General features: G+C 47.3%; 1 protein-coding gene across 4 annotated transcripts in view; it reads left to right on the top strand.

The window, feature by feature from the left end:
* DISC1 (DISC1 scaffold protein) overlaps positions 1 to 13,284 on the top strand; it is a 347,001-nt gene that overhangs the window by 37,836 nt on the left and 295,881 nt on the right. For all 4 annotated transcript variants that reach the window (XR_005357793.1, XR_005357794.1, XM_038533906.1 and 1 more), the window contains exon 2: positions 11,799 to 12,793. Coding sequence is in view for 2 of the 4 variants with exons in the window: in XM_038533906.1 (XP_038389834.1) it covers positions 11,799 to 12,793 (995 nt within the window). In the remaining 2 variants the exon portion in view is untranslated. The remainder of the gene's footprint in view (positions 1 to 11,798; positions 12,794 to 13,284) is intronic.

The following is a 13,284-nucleotide window of genomic DNA, read 5'->3' as shown; positions in this document are numbered from 1 at the left end:
GTGAGATTGTGAATAGGAAAACTGACACAGAATACACAGTACTGGTCATATCTGAAAAAAGTGCACTGCCAGAGAGGGCTGGTCAGGATGGAGCTGTAAACAGGAGGGCAAAGAGGAAGAAGGTGCTGTTTCTGCCCTGCTTGGCCTGGGAAGGATGGTGAGGATCAGTACGAACTCCTCTGTCTGCGTGGCAGGCAGGCCTGCAGCTCCACGACATGAAGACATTTGCTCCACTATCCTGCTTGATGCTAGGAGCCATGAGATCGTGGCGATGCTGAGAGAAGGTGGTGTGGACAAGTGGCTCATCCCATGCAAGGAAGGGATGAGGAGCATTTCCAGATGAGAAAGCTGAGGTTCAGGGAAGGTATATTTGGACAAGTCAAAGAAGGGAAGAAGTAGTTTGAAACCCAGGCTAACTTCAGAATGCTCTTGAGAACGTCACGAGTATCACTCTGGGATGCACAGTGGTGGCTTAGTTGATGGTGGACACTAGTTCCCATGGATGCCTTGATTTCATAGAGCAAGGCGCTGTCACAGCTTACCAGTGAGGGAGTGCTCAGCAGGGGATCCTTCCCTCACCGATGCACATCTTCCTCCCAGTAAGCACAGCCTCAGACTGCAGGAGTGGTTTCTCTTGCTTGGTTTCTGGCCCAGTGCCTGGCTGTGATACCCATGAGTGTATCCTCACCATATTCTGAATTCTAGCCCTCAGGGGAGTGGCCGGCACCTCCGGCTCTCTGCCTCCTCTGGCAGATGGCCCTGATCTGAGTGTGTATGTGATATCAATCTGATAGTAGTGACTGGTGGAGTTGCTAGCATCTTATTTTAATAATTTAAAAATCATAAAATATGCCACTTTGGGAACAAAAGCTTTCAAAAGGAGTTCAGTGAGGATGATTAGTTGCTTTCCACAGTGTGGAAACATATTGCTATAACTAAAGCATGCTTTAGACATTTAAGCATCAAAGCATCTGCGGGGGCTTATTCTTAACGGTAAAATGTATTGCTTTGTTCAAGATCATTCCATGGTGAAGAGGCACTGTGAAAGCAAAAAGAGACAGGAATTTTTTTATAATTAATTTGCACCATATGAATGTAAGTGGATATTTGACAAAAGTTTGTTCTCTTAAATATCCTAAGTATTCCCCCATGTAATCTTTGGTATAGGATTACTGTTGAGACAAACCCTTCATTGGTAAATTACGTGAAGGTTACCTCCAGTCCAGCCCCTGCCTCGTTATCATCAACTCCAAATGCCAACTGGATTTGAATCAGTCAGAGAGACTCGAGCTTTCTAGATATGGTCATGGCCTCTTAAAACCTGGATGCTAGGGATCCCTGGGTGGCGCAGGGATCCCTAGCATCCTTTGGCCCAGGGCGCGATCCTGGAGACCCGGGATCGAATCCCACGTCGGGCTCCCAGTGCATGGAGCCTGCTTCTCCCTCTGCCTGTGTCTCTGCCTCTCTCTCTCTCTCTCTCTCTGTGACTATCATAAATAAATTAAAAAAAAAAACCTGGATGCTATATATAGTACCCAATATGAAGTGAGACTAGAGAAGTTTTACAAAAGAAGAATCTTCAGGTGTAGACAAAAGACATTCATATTCTTTTAGAAGCTGTCTCTTTAGATCTTAGACCCACGTGATGTACAGGTCCCCCCCGCCCCCAGCTCCTATCCACATGTGTGTGGTGTCAAGGAGTCCAGATCTTTATAACACAAGAGTCGTATAATTCTAATTTCTTTCTTATTTCCTTCGACCAATGCACCAAGTTTCCATACTGAAGTGTGGAAAAAGAAATACCCAATTTCCTCTTGTTTTCTAATAGGACCATTGCGCAGTACATTTGCAATGCTATAATTGTATCATTTTTGAGGTCAGGTATTTAAAGTGGCACAACCTTTGATGTGGGCTTAACTTCTGAGTATTATAAAAATTTAGTGCAAAGTAGGGACTTCCTTGAAAGGCACTCCAGTCTCGAGGGCACTACTTATGTGTGAAGTGCGGACAATTTGGGATCATTTTTTTAATAAACACATCTCAAATTTGGCACACAAAGCGGGGCATTTAGAAAGCCAAGAAAATAAGCCCATGCATAAAATATGGCACTTAAAAAGGTAACTGTGAACTTTGCAGATGGATGAGCATGAGAAAAGCTATCTTTTGTTAGGGTGGATGTGAGAGCTTGCAGCTCTTTGCTACAAAAATAAAAGCAGAAACTTAAGTTGTTTGGTTGTTTGGAAATAATAGCTACAGAGAGGGCTCCTTCTGGTTCATCCATATTTTATTAGGGCAGCAGTTAAAAAATTCATTAGAGACACCCATCTGTAGCTAGCAGCCCTCTTGAGGGGGGTTCAGATGGCGATCAGAGTTTTGAGTAGCACTTTACATGAAAAGAAAAAGACAATCGTTTATGAAAATTAATAGCACCACGGAGAGAGGTTGTTCAGTGATTTCAGAGCAAACACGTTCACGTGGTCTGTGAATCTCTTGCTGCTGAATTCCTCAGCTACCTGCTTCAGCAGGAGGTCGTAGATCTGGGTGTAGAAAGGAAAGAAAACAGAACACAGAAAACTGGATCAGAGAGGTGGGAACATATTGGTCAGCAAGAGAGTATAGGTTGTCTGTGACTTGCTGGATGGGGTGTATGTGTGTGTGTGTGTGTGTGTGAGAGAGAGAGAGAGAGAGAGAGAGAGAGAATCTGAGAGAGAGAGAGTCAGAGAGAGACACACAGAGAGACAGAAAGAGAGACAGAGAGAGTAAGAGAGAGAGACAGAGACAGAGACACACACACACACACACAGAGTAGATCCCTATTGGCCTCCAGGAGTTTTGTTAGCACAGAAAAAGGGTTAGAGTCAGACCTGAAGCTGCTTTAAGCTTTGTCTTGAACTCTGCCTCCAGGTGCCTGTGTCCAGGTGTCTTTGCTTCAGGATGATATTCTTGTCTTTATTCTTGAATTGAAAATAAAAACAGCTTTTGAATGGTTACTCTATGCCAGAAGTAGTATAGGGTAGTGAAATTCATACTCCTCTCTATCTTTCCAGCAGTTCTATGAGATAGAGTCCCCTTTAACAGACAAGACAATGCAAGCAGAGAGGCAGGTGACTCAACAGCATTCACTAACAAGTGACAGTTAAGAACACTTCAGGCAGTCCATCTTCAGAGTCCATACCCTTTCGTAGTATAAAGTACAGGTCCATGAATCGTGTGTACATGTGTATATGTGTTTTTTTTCAGAGATTTTTTTTCAATTGAAGGGGGAGGGGCAGAGGGAGAGAGAGAGGGTCCCAAGCAGACTCTGTGCTGAATGTGGAGCCCGATGTGGGGCTCGATCCATGACCTTGAGAACACGACCTGAACTAAAACCAAGAGTCACGTGCTTAACTGACTGAGCCCCCCAGATACCCCTGTGTACCTATTTTTTAAATAAGCTTTTTATTTTGGAATATCTCCAGATTCATAGAAAAGTTGCAAAGGTATGACAGAGTTCCTTTCTCCCAGCTTCCCCTAATGCGAATAGCCTCTGTAATCACAGAACAGTTATTACAACTCAGAAATGAACATTGGCACAATGAACTCTAACTATAGATCTTATTTGAATTTCACCAGCTTTTCCACCAATATCCTTTCTTTGTTGTAGGACCCAGTCTGGGGTCCACGCTGCATGTTGCATACGGCATGGATGCTGTTTGACCCTTAAACTCTGAAGTGCGGCTGAATGTTGATCTGCTGTTTGGTGCCCGCACATTAGGGAAGTGACACAGTACCCAGCAGCGGCCTGCCTTCCGGCCTGTCCTCATGGGAGGCCCTGTTGTGGGGCCCAGGACTCCCACTGTCTGACCCAAGGCAGAAAGCTTATGTGGGCTAGAAGATGTAGAACAGATGTATGGGGACATATTTTAAACACAGGCCACACTCTGTCCACGAGTAGAGATTCACAGTGAAAGGCCACATTTCAAGAAGCAAAAAAAGTTTTGGGGAAAGAGAAGATTCTGCGAGGCAATAGCCTCTGCAGTGTTGTGAACGTTGTTTATAATGCATTTGGATTCTGAACTCAATGGGGTGTAAAGTCAGACTTATCCCTGGAGCAGAGGTCCCCAACCCTGGCTTACCCCCTGGAATCACCCTGGGGTCCCCCAGAATGGGGCCTGCCCGGGCCCTGTCCCTGCCCCAGTGCCCTCATCAGCCTCCTGGGCCTCCTCACAGCCCGCTGCCTGCTGCATATTCCACAGGGGCCCCGCCTGCCTGGGCCCCGGATGTTTTGAACCTCTCTGAGCTGTCACCTTCATTCCTGTGTACTTGCTCTTCCTCCACCCACAGTGACCTCACCTCCACTGTGACCTCTGTAGCCTCAACCTTTCTGTTCAGCTGCAGGGCCAGCTCCTTGGTGAGGCTGTTCCCTGCTTCCTGTGGTGGAGCCCCTGGCAGCCCAGTCCGCATGTGCCTTCTCCTTGAGGGCAGGGCCTGTGGCTCTGAAAACGTGTTACAGACTACCTCCCAGTTACAGAAATGATATTGTACATACATAGGGTGTGGAGACTGTCGGCGCCCATGTAACTACCCTGCACCCCACTTAAGCAATGGGACGGTACCCTTGAAATCCTTCATGAATCGTGTCTCCTCCCCCAACCAGTTTGTGCTGTGTTTATCGTTTTTTGGTTTTTCTTCCTACTTTTAGCACATAAATGTTTCCTGAGTTCCAGGCAGAACAGCCTTTTCAGTTTCCCTGACTCAGGGCTGATGTTCTAGCCAGTGGAGCCACAATGCAGTGTGGGCCTTGTCCCTTCTGACTGTGAGGCTGTTATAAGAAGTGATGTCTGCAGCCCGGGAATCAGAGCTCTTGCATTTGGGTGACTAGGCTGATAGAAAACCGCCCGAGCTTTGCTTTCCTGGAACTCCCAGTGGTTGGCCTAGACAGCCGCGCTCTGCAGACCTGTTGGTGTCTACACCACGGTGCACGCGGCTTTGATGATTATGGAAATGCTAGATCGGGGTGAGGCGGCTCTGCTCACCAAGAGCAGCTGGTGAATAATCACGCCTAGGAAAACAATCTGCCTTTCAACCGGATGGAGAGTGTCAGTTTGTGAAGACGCCGGGTCAGCAAGCCTGTGCTGATTACTTTGCCAAGAGATTCATTGAGAATATCACTCATTTGGCCCCAGATCTTTGTGTGTCTAAACACTGCTTGGGGAAGGGTGGTGGAGGGTGGGAGCTTGTCCAGAAGGCTATAAAGAAACTGCTCCTTGTGCTTCATCACATAAGTCAATACTGTGTGTGCAGCAAGGATGGACATAGATGTCCCAGGAACAATTTTCCTCCTGACCCCATGACCTGACCTCTGAAAAGTACCAGGATGACTGTGCGTGCTGCAGGCTTACTTTCTTTATTTTTGCCTCTGTTTGGTGCCTTCTAACTGTTCTCCTGTGTCCTCTCTCACTCCCATGTGGTCTATTCTCCACAAAGCATCTCTTAAAACATGCAAATCTGATCATGTCTCTCCTTTGCTTCATGTCCTTCAAAGGGCACATCCATCCCTCTCAGGACAAAGATCCAGGCTGATGTGCCAGTATGCATGGGGGTGTCTGGCTCCATCCTGTTCTGGCCTGTCACCAGTGTCCTCCATGCCATTCCTCTGGCTGACCTGTTCCTTCTCTTAGGTTCTTCCCTGCAGCCTCCCCTGTGACCTCCATAACTCTTGCTCACCTGTCAAGCTCAACCAAATGTCACTGCAAGACCCTGTGAGACAAAGCCAGGTACCCTACCCTATGTGACTGGGCACCATGAACCTGTCCTTTACCATCCCGTCAGGACTTATCTGTGTGTGTGCTTGATTCCTCTCTCTGCTCCCCCAAGGATGGCAAACTCCAAGCAGGCAGGGCCACCTGTGCTTGCTCGCTGTACTTTCTCTAGGACAGTGTTTGGGTTCTCTGAGAGGCAGACGCTAAGATGGAGTGAGACATGCAAGAGGTTGATTGAGGGGGATGTCTGTGCAGGAGGAAGGAGGGGAGCAGGAAAAGGCAGGGAAGCTGCCAGAGAGATGGGAGGAAGGAGGCCCCAGGCCACAGCACAGACCTACTTGTTACAGTGGTCCTGTGTCTCATGGAACAGGCCTGCACTATCACCATTCTTCCCTTCCATCCCCAGAGGTGCTTTTTGGGGTGGGGGGGACATAAATTCGGGAGTGTTCTGGAGCTCATGAAGTCCTTGCTTCGCTGAAGGGCAAAGAACTGTGAGGTAAACCAATGGAACCACTTAGATTACCCCATTCATTTAATTTCAGATTGAGTTCTCTTTCCTCTGGGATTAAAGTAGCACATTCCATCCTGTGACGGTTTTTGCGTTCATGGCTTATGTTCCCTCCTAGATTATGAGCAACTGGAGTTAGGGATGGTGCCCTGCTTGCATCTGCATCCCACACAGGAGATAGTGTTCAATAAGGAATTGTTTTATTAAAACAGATTGCACAATTAAAATGGAAACACAATAAGGGTTGATTTATTCCGCATTTGGACTTGCCTTGCTTGCTAGATGCTTATTACAAGGACCCCAAGCCACTTCTGAATCCTCAAGTGCTCTCTGAACTATCAAAGAAAGATGAACTCATGCTCAGCAGAGTGTTTGTGCTTAGTGGATATATGATTGGATTTTGATTCTTTGAAAACAAGTTAATCCACTGGGATGTGTGGTTTCTTTATGATTCAGAATCTTTGGTTAACCTGAATGTTTTAGAAAAGATTTATGCCCCAACCATGACAAATAGGATTTAAATTCCTTCTATGAAAAGAATACATTCATTTATGCTTCCACTATACATTTATATCCAAATTATGTTTTGTTAAGTCTTATGTGCTTGTTCTTTCCTGACTCTTCTATGTGTTCTTGGCAGGGCCCCTGAGGGCCTATTTCTTCTTAGGAGATGGGTACACTTTCCCTGGGTGAATCATCACATCATTGAGGGACGGGGCAGCCAGGTGGCTTCCCCAAGCCCACGTGGCCATTTCCTGTAGATTTGAACTTTGGGTCTTGGTGTTAAGTTCTTCCAAGTAAGATCATATATATCATGTTTCCTTAAATTATATATTTTAGATTTCCTACTTAAAAATAAATATTATGTGGCCAATGTGTATTGGAATGCCTTCTCTGTATACAAGGACTTTTTGGGAATTATAAGGGTGTCAGGAAGCTTATAATAGAGCATAAGTGGGGAACAATTTGCATATGCTGAAGAAAATAGCTAGCAGTGCTTGGTGATAGTAAGTAGGGGGACAGGAGTGGTGTGGACCATGGTGGAAGCCCTGTGAACGGGGTCATCAGGACAAGGTAGTTGATGGGGAAGGGCATTAGAAGCCAAAGGATGGGAAGGATTTGTCTGGAAGAAGGAGAGCATTAGAGGCAGACAGAATTTTTGCTGATCTGGCTGGTTAACTAGGTTTCCCCCAATTTCCCCCTTAAGTTAGATAAGCACATATTTCCAGGCACCTTATCTGGACTGTATGGAGAGGCCTTTTGACATCTGGATCTCTTAAGCTCTTGTCTTTTGCTTCCCTCCAGTCCCGGAGCTCACTAGGCTGGATGGGGGTGGAGATGAGGATCCTACATAATCCGGGCCAGCAGGTCTGTGCTCTTCTCCCTAGGGTCTATTACAGAGTGGGAGGCTGTGAGGGGTGGAGAAGGCTGTGTGAAGCACCTCTCCCTTCTCAGCCTTTCCAGGGCCAGATGGGCAGAATGAAACCATCTCTGCGTTTTATAAAGAACAGAAGGCACAGCTGCCTTCCCTGGCCAACTCTCAAAGCCTGTGTGCACTTCGAATCTTGTGGTGTTCTACGTCCTACCCATTCAACCCTGAAGTTAGGTGTCAGGAAGGAATCCTGCCCTTCAAAGTCTGAATGCATCATAACCCTTCCTTAGCTGCAGGGCATGATGGCAGGGCTTGGGTTTGAACAAATCTAAGAGGTAGAATTTCAGGCAGGATAGATAGTAATAATTAATTTCTGGTTAGAGGGGATATCATAAATTCCCTCAAAAATAATTTAAAAAAAAGTTGAAAAAAGAGGACTTCGAGTACAGGGAACTGGGGATCTTTCTAGAGGTTTCTGAGCTGCCATCTGACCAATGGGTCTCTTTTAATCCTTCTAGTTCATTCCAGAAGTGCCATCCAGATCTGGCTGTCAGCTCTGCTGTTTCCTGAGGGTTAGGATTAATAGTGTGTGATTGTGTCTGCCTCTTGGGATGCCTTCTGGGAAGGCCTATGCCACGGGATGGGATGTGTGAGTGGTCCAGTGGGTGCAAGAGCTGGGCCATTCACACAGTCTGACTCTTGTCTCTCTATCCTCATGTTTGGTGAAGTTTTCTCATGTCTGATCTTGGCTTGTTGCTCATGTAGCACTGTAGCCCAACAACATCTTACCAGATCCCCAGTAGGAGCATGGGTTCTTTTTGTGGTCAAGATCCTGACATGTAGGGACATCCTCAGATAGTGAAACCCTTGAGGTAAAGGATGGGGGTCCACATAGCATGGTGGACCACATAGCATGGTGACCCAGTTTGACCAATTTAAAGATTTTTAAAAATTTTATTTGTTTATTTATTTTTAAAGATTTTATTTATTTATTCATGACAGAGAGAGAGAGAGAGAGAGAGAGAGAGAAGCAGAGACACAAGCAGAGGGGGAAGCAGGCTCCATGCAAGGAGCCTGACATGGGACTCGATCCCGAGTCTCCAGAATCAGGCCCTGGACTGAAGGCAGCGCTAAACCGCTGAGCCACCTGGGCTGCCCCGTTAAAATTTTTTTAATTGGAATAAATACATCTAACATAAAATTTAGCCTCTTAACCATTTTTGGGCATACTCAGTGGCATTAAGTATATTCACATTGTTGTTCAACTATAACCTCCAGCCACTTCCAGAAACTTTTCTTCTTCCCAAACTGAAACTTTGTCCCCATTAAACACGAATTCCCCATTTCTCCTTCCTCCACCCTTGGCCATCACCACTCTACCTTCTGCCTCTATGAATTTGACTACTCTAGATACCTTATATACATGTATATATGTCTGTAACTACAGTATTCGTCCTTTTGTGACTGGCTTCTTTCGTTTAGCGTGATGTCCTCAAGGTTCATCCAAGTTGTAGCCTGTGTCAGAATTTCTTTCCTTTTTAAGGCCGAATAATATTCCATTGTATGAATTTGCCATATTTTGTTTATCCATCTACCCATAGATGGACTCTTGGGTTGCTTTTACCTTTGACTATTATGGATCATGCTGCTGTGAACATGGATATACAAATATCTCAAAGAGATAATTTTTCTGCTTTCAATACTTCTGGTGTATAATGAGAAATGGAGTTGCTAGACCACGTAGTAATTCTATTTTTAACTTTTTGAGGAATTACTGTGCTATTTTCAGCTACACTGAAAGCATTTTCTATTCCCACTGACAGTGCCCACTAGTTCCAATTTTTCAACACTGTAATCAACACTTGTTATTTTCTGTTTAAACGTTTTTTTCAATGTCTTATTTTTTTAAAAAGTTTTAATTTAAATTCCAGTTAGTTCACATACAATGTAATATCATTTTCAAGTGTACAAACAATACAGTTGGAAGTGATTCAACAGTTCCAAATATCACCCAGTGCTCATCACGACAGGCACACTCTTTAAGCACTGCTGGGTTCTTTTGATAGTCACCATCTGAATGGATGGTCCAATTGGGACTATTCACTGATTAGTTAATTAATTCCTTCTATATATTTTGTGTACATTTTTATCATGTCCTTTTCTACTGATTCCAACTTTGCATGGCCTCTGTTATTAAGAAAAAAAGAAAAATCCATCTTTCTTCTGACTTCCTGTCATTTCAAGTTACCATATTAAGTGATATGCTTGGAGGCAAAGGATATAGGAAGAGCATGTGTTTTGGAATCAGAGGGCCTTGATTCATCCATCCCTCCCTCATCCATCCATGCATCCATTCATCATTTAGCAAGCCATTTAGGGCCATAGCAGGGCATTGTGCTAGGTTATTGTTCTGTAAAGAGCAAAACAGTCTTGGGTAAGCTATGATCTGGGGGTTCTGGGCAAATTAAAACCTTCTGAGCTTTAATTTTATTGTTTATGGAATGAAAATTATATACCCCCCTCCCTTCCTTTATCCTAACTTCCTCTCCTACCCCCTGAAGCCCCTTGCTTTCCTGCCTCCCTTCACTGCCAGCTTCTACAATTCTACGTACTTGGATGGTATTGGCCCTTTCCCGGCATGGGGCAGCTGGCACACTGGCAAGAGAAGGCCACTGGGTGAACACATCTTGGGCTCTTTGGTCCTTAGTTGCTCAAATTCATGGTCATTGTGCTAATTTCCCCAGGGATTATCATTGACATCCATTCCAAAACTGGTGTGTGTCATGATCATAACACAGGGTGAGCCCAAATGCCCAGTGCTTTCCACTTACCATAACAAAGATCCGGAGGCTGTCCAAGTTCTGGAGACAGGGTAGGATGTGTGGGCCTGGCATGAAACTTTGTTCCACTCCTCACCATGGGCTGTAGTATACCTACAGCCACGTTCAGCACTGCCTGGTCTTACTTGTATGCTTTCCATCTCATCTGATTCATGGTGTGGCGGGGCTCCATGGTGAGAACACTATGTGGGTCAGGAGAGTCAGGAGACTGTGATGCTGGTCACTCAGTCACTTGCAGGGGTTTCTGAATGCCAATTTCTCTGAGCCTCAGTTTCCTTAACTGTAGAAGGAACAGGAAGTTCCTTTAAGGAAGTTATACTTCCTAGTCTGGTTGATTCGCATAACTTTGGTAGGGAGCAAATGAAATTAATGTAGATGATGCCCATATTCTGAGTACCAATGTGCTGTGCAATAGAGAAATAATAACTAACATCTTCAGCACACTTATGTGTGCTAGGCCCTGTTGTAGGCTGTCTACCTCTAGTGACTCATTTAGTTAAGTCTCACCCTGCGAGAGAGGTACTGGTAATGTCTCCATTTTACTGAGAAGCAAGCTGAGGCACAGAGAGGTTAAGTAATTTGTGGAGGTGAACAGGCAGCAATGGCACAGCCAGGGCTTAAGCCAGGCAATGAGGTGCCAGAGTCTGCTCTCAACTGCTATACAATCCTGCCTGAGAGCTATCAGCATTTTTTATTGTTTCTATTCCTTTTGCAGAGCTCGAGGGGGACATAGTCCCTGGTTTGTTGAGCACATCAAGCAGGGCCTCCCGTGGTCCACTGTGAGAGATGAACTGATGGCCATAAATTGTGCCCCAGCTGGCTCTCCATGGTCCAGAGACGTGCTGGGACACGGAGAGCTCAGATAATGAAAACTCACATATTGTTCAATAAGGAGCTAGAATAAGCGATCGGATCTTGTTTTGAGGAGTGTGCTGGCATTTGCCTCCCAATTGTTTGCTTTCAGGCCCACTCTGGGATAAAAGTGCTGCGGTGCCTAAGAGCCCAATAGGCAAGATGCCAGAGGGTTCAGAAGGAGCCGGCGAGGTTGTAACTCCAGTGGGCATGTTGACATGCTGGCATAACTCACAGCAACGCCAGCTGCTCTGCTAAACAGAAGAGCGGAGACGCTGTGTTTCTTCTGTGCATTCCAGGCAAACACTTGGAGAAGATCGTCAGAATCTTCGTCCCGGGTTGGCCCCGTGACCACTGAGCCAGCATCTCCCTTTGACAGATACACAGAGCGGCGACCTCTAAACCTAAGATGCTCTCCAAATGCAGTTCCAGCTGAGCCAGTGAGCTTTGCGTGTTGATGGTGCTGTTTTCTCTTTTCCTCCTAGGCAGCCAGGATTGCATACCACCTGCAGCGTCTTTTCGGAGGAGGCGGCTGGCACGGAGGCCGGGCTACATGAGAAGTGCAGCTGGGCCCCGGATCGGGTTCCTCTACCCAGCAGTGGCCGCTCCGTTCCAGGCCCAGGGAGGGGCGTGCGGTGAGGAGTCCCACCAGTCTGAGTCCAGGGCCGGACGGTGTGGCCTTGATTCTGGAGGCCAGTGGCGAGGCCCCTCGGTTGGGAGCCCTGTTCCTAGGAGCACAGCAGCCTCGGCTCCGACCTCTGGGGGCTACCTAGGCCTGGCTCTGACCCCTGTGAGAAGGCCCTCGGGGCTCTTTGGGATTCAGCTCAGAGCTGGCACCAAGCCACCTGCCAGGCCAGCCAGGTCGTGTGGCCCTGGGGACACTGGGTGGCAGGGGGAGCTCCCATCCATGGACAGTTCTGAGGCTCCAGGTCCTGGCCGGGATGCTGCTGGAGGCGGTACCTGGACAAAAGGCTGTCTGTCTCCAGAGGAGGCAAGTGGCAGCAGCTACAGCCTTGGAAGTGTCCCCAAGGCCCCCCCAACCCCTGCTGGCTCTCAGGATGCCTTTACGTCAAGCTTTAGCTTCATACGGCTCTCACTTGGCTCTGCTGGGGAACGTGGAGAAGCTGAAGGCTGCCTGCCATCCAGAGAGGCTGAGACCCCTTGTCAGAGCCCCAAGGAGGCGGAAGTGAAGGCTGCCAGCATGGACAGGCCCCACGAACATCCTCGACTCTTCTCTCCCCACTTCACTCTCAAGACTATTCCCAGCCTGGCGGACTCTGCCCAGACCACAGGGGGCAGCCACAGGCCGGAGTGTGACATGCTTTCTTTGTTGGACACGGACACTGCCTCCTCCTGCTCCCCAGGCCCCTGGCGGTCTGAGGGCAGCAGCCTGGGGGAGGCTCACCTTTGGGAGACGCTGCTCAGGAGGTGCGAGCCTGTGCTGCTGGACTGCCTGCTGAGCGACCGGAGGCAGCTGGAGGTTGGTGTCTCCCAGCCTCTGGGGGCCCGCGAGTGTCACGAGCTCAGGCCAGCTTTGGGCAGAAGGCAGGAAATGAGTAGTTCTGGGGTTGACCACCGACTTCCCTCTGGGAGCTGCAGCAGCTCCTTTTGTAACTGACGGCAAAAAGATGTTGCCGTAGTTCTGTTTCTTCTCTTTCTGTTTGCACACAAATCTGTTCTTGTTCTTGTCTTCTCTGTCACTTGAATGCTCAGATTTGCTCTGTGTTGAGCAGCAGGTTCCTCTGCAGTTCCTGGCCTACGTGATGTGTGGTTAGCTCTGCCCAGCTCTGCTTTGAAACAGGGAATTGGGGGCAGAGGCAGGGGAGCTGGGGCTGGCTGGCCTGTGGTTGAGTGGTGTGAAGATGGAGATTGACGCACCATATTGGGGGTGAGGCTGAGCTTCATTTGCATTTCCTGCAGCCCTTGCATTTCATCCTGCTCAGTGGGCCCTGCCTGACGCAGCCAGGAGAC

This window comes from Canis lupus, chromosome 4, assembly GCF_011100685.1.
Source record: "Canis lupus familiaris isolate Mischka breed German Shepherd chromosome 4, alternate assembly UU_Cfam_GSD_1.0, whole genome shotgun sequence".
Taxonomy (NCBI): domain Eukaryota; kingdom Metazoa; phylum Chordata; class Mammalia; order Carnivora; family Canidae; genus Canis; species Canis lupus.
The sequence above is the reverse complement of the archived record's forward strand: the minus strand, read 5'-3'. Positions and strand labels throughout refer to the sequence as shown.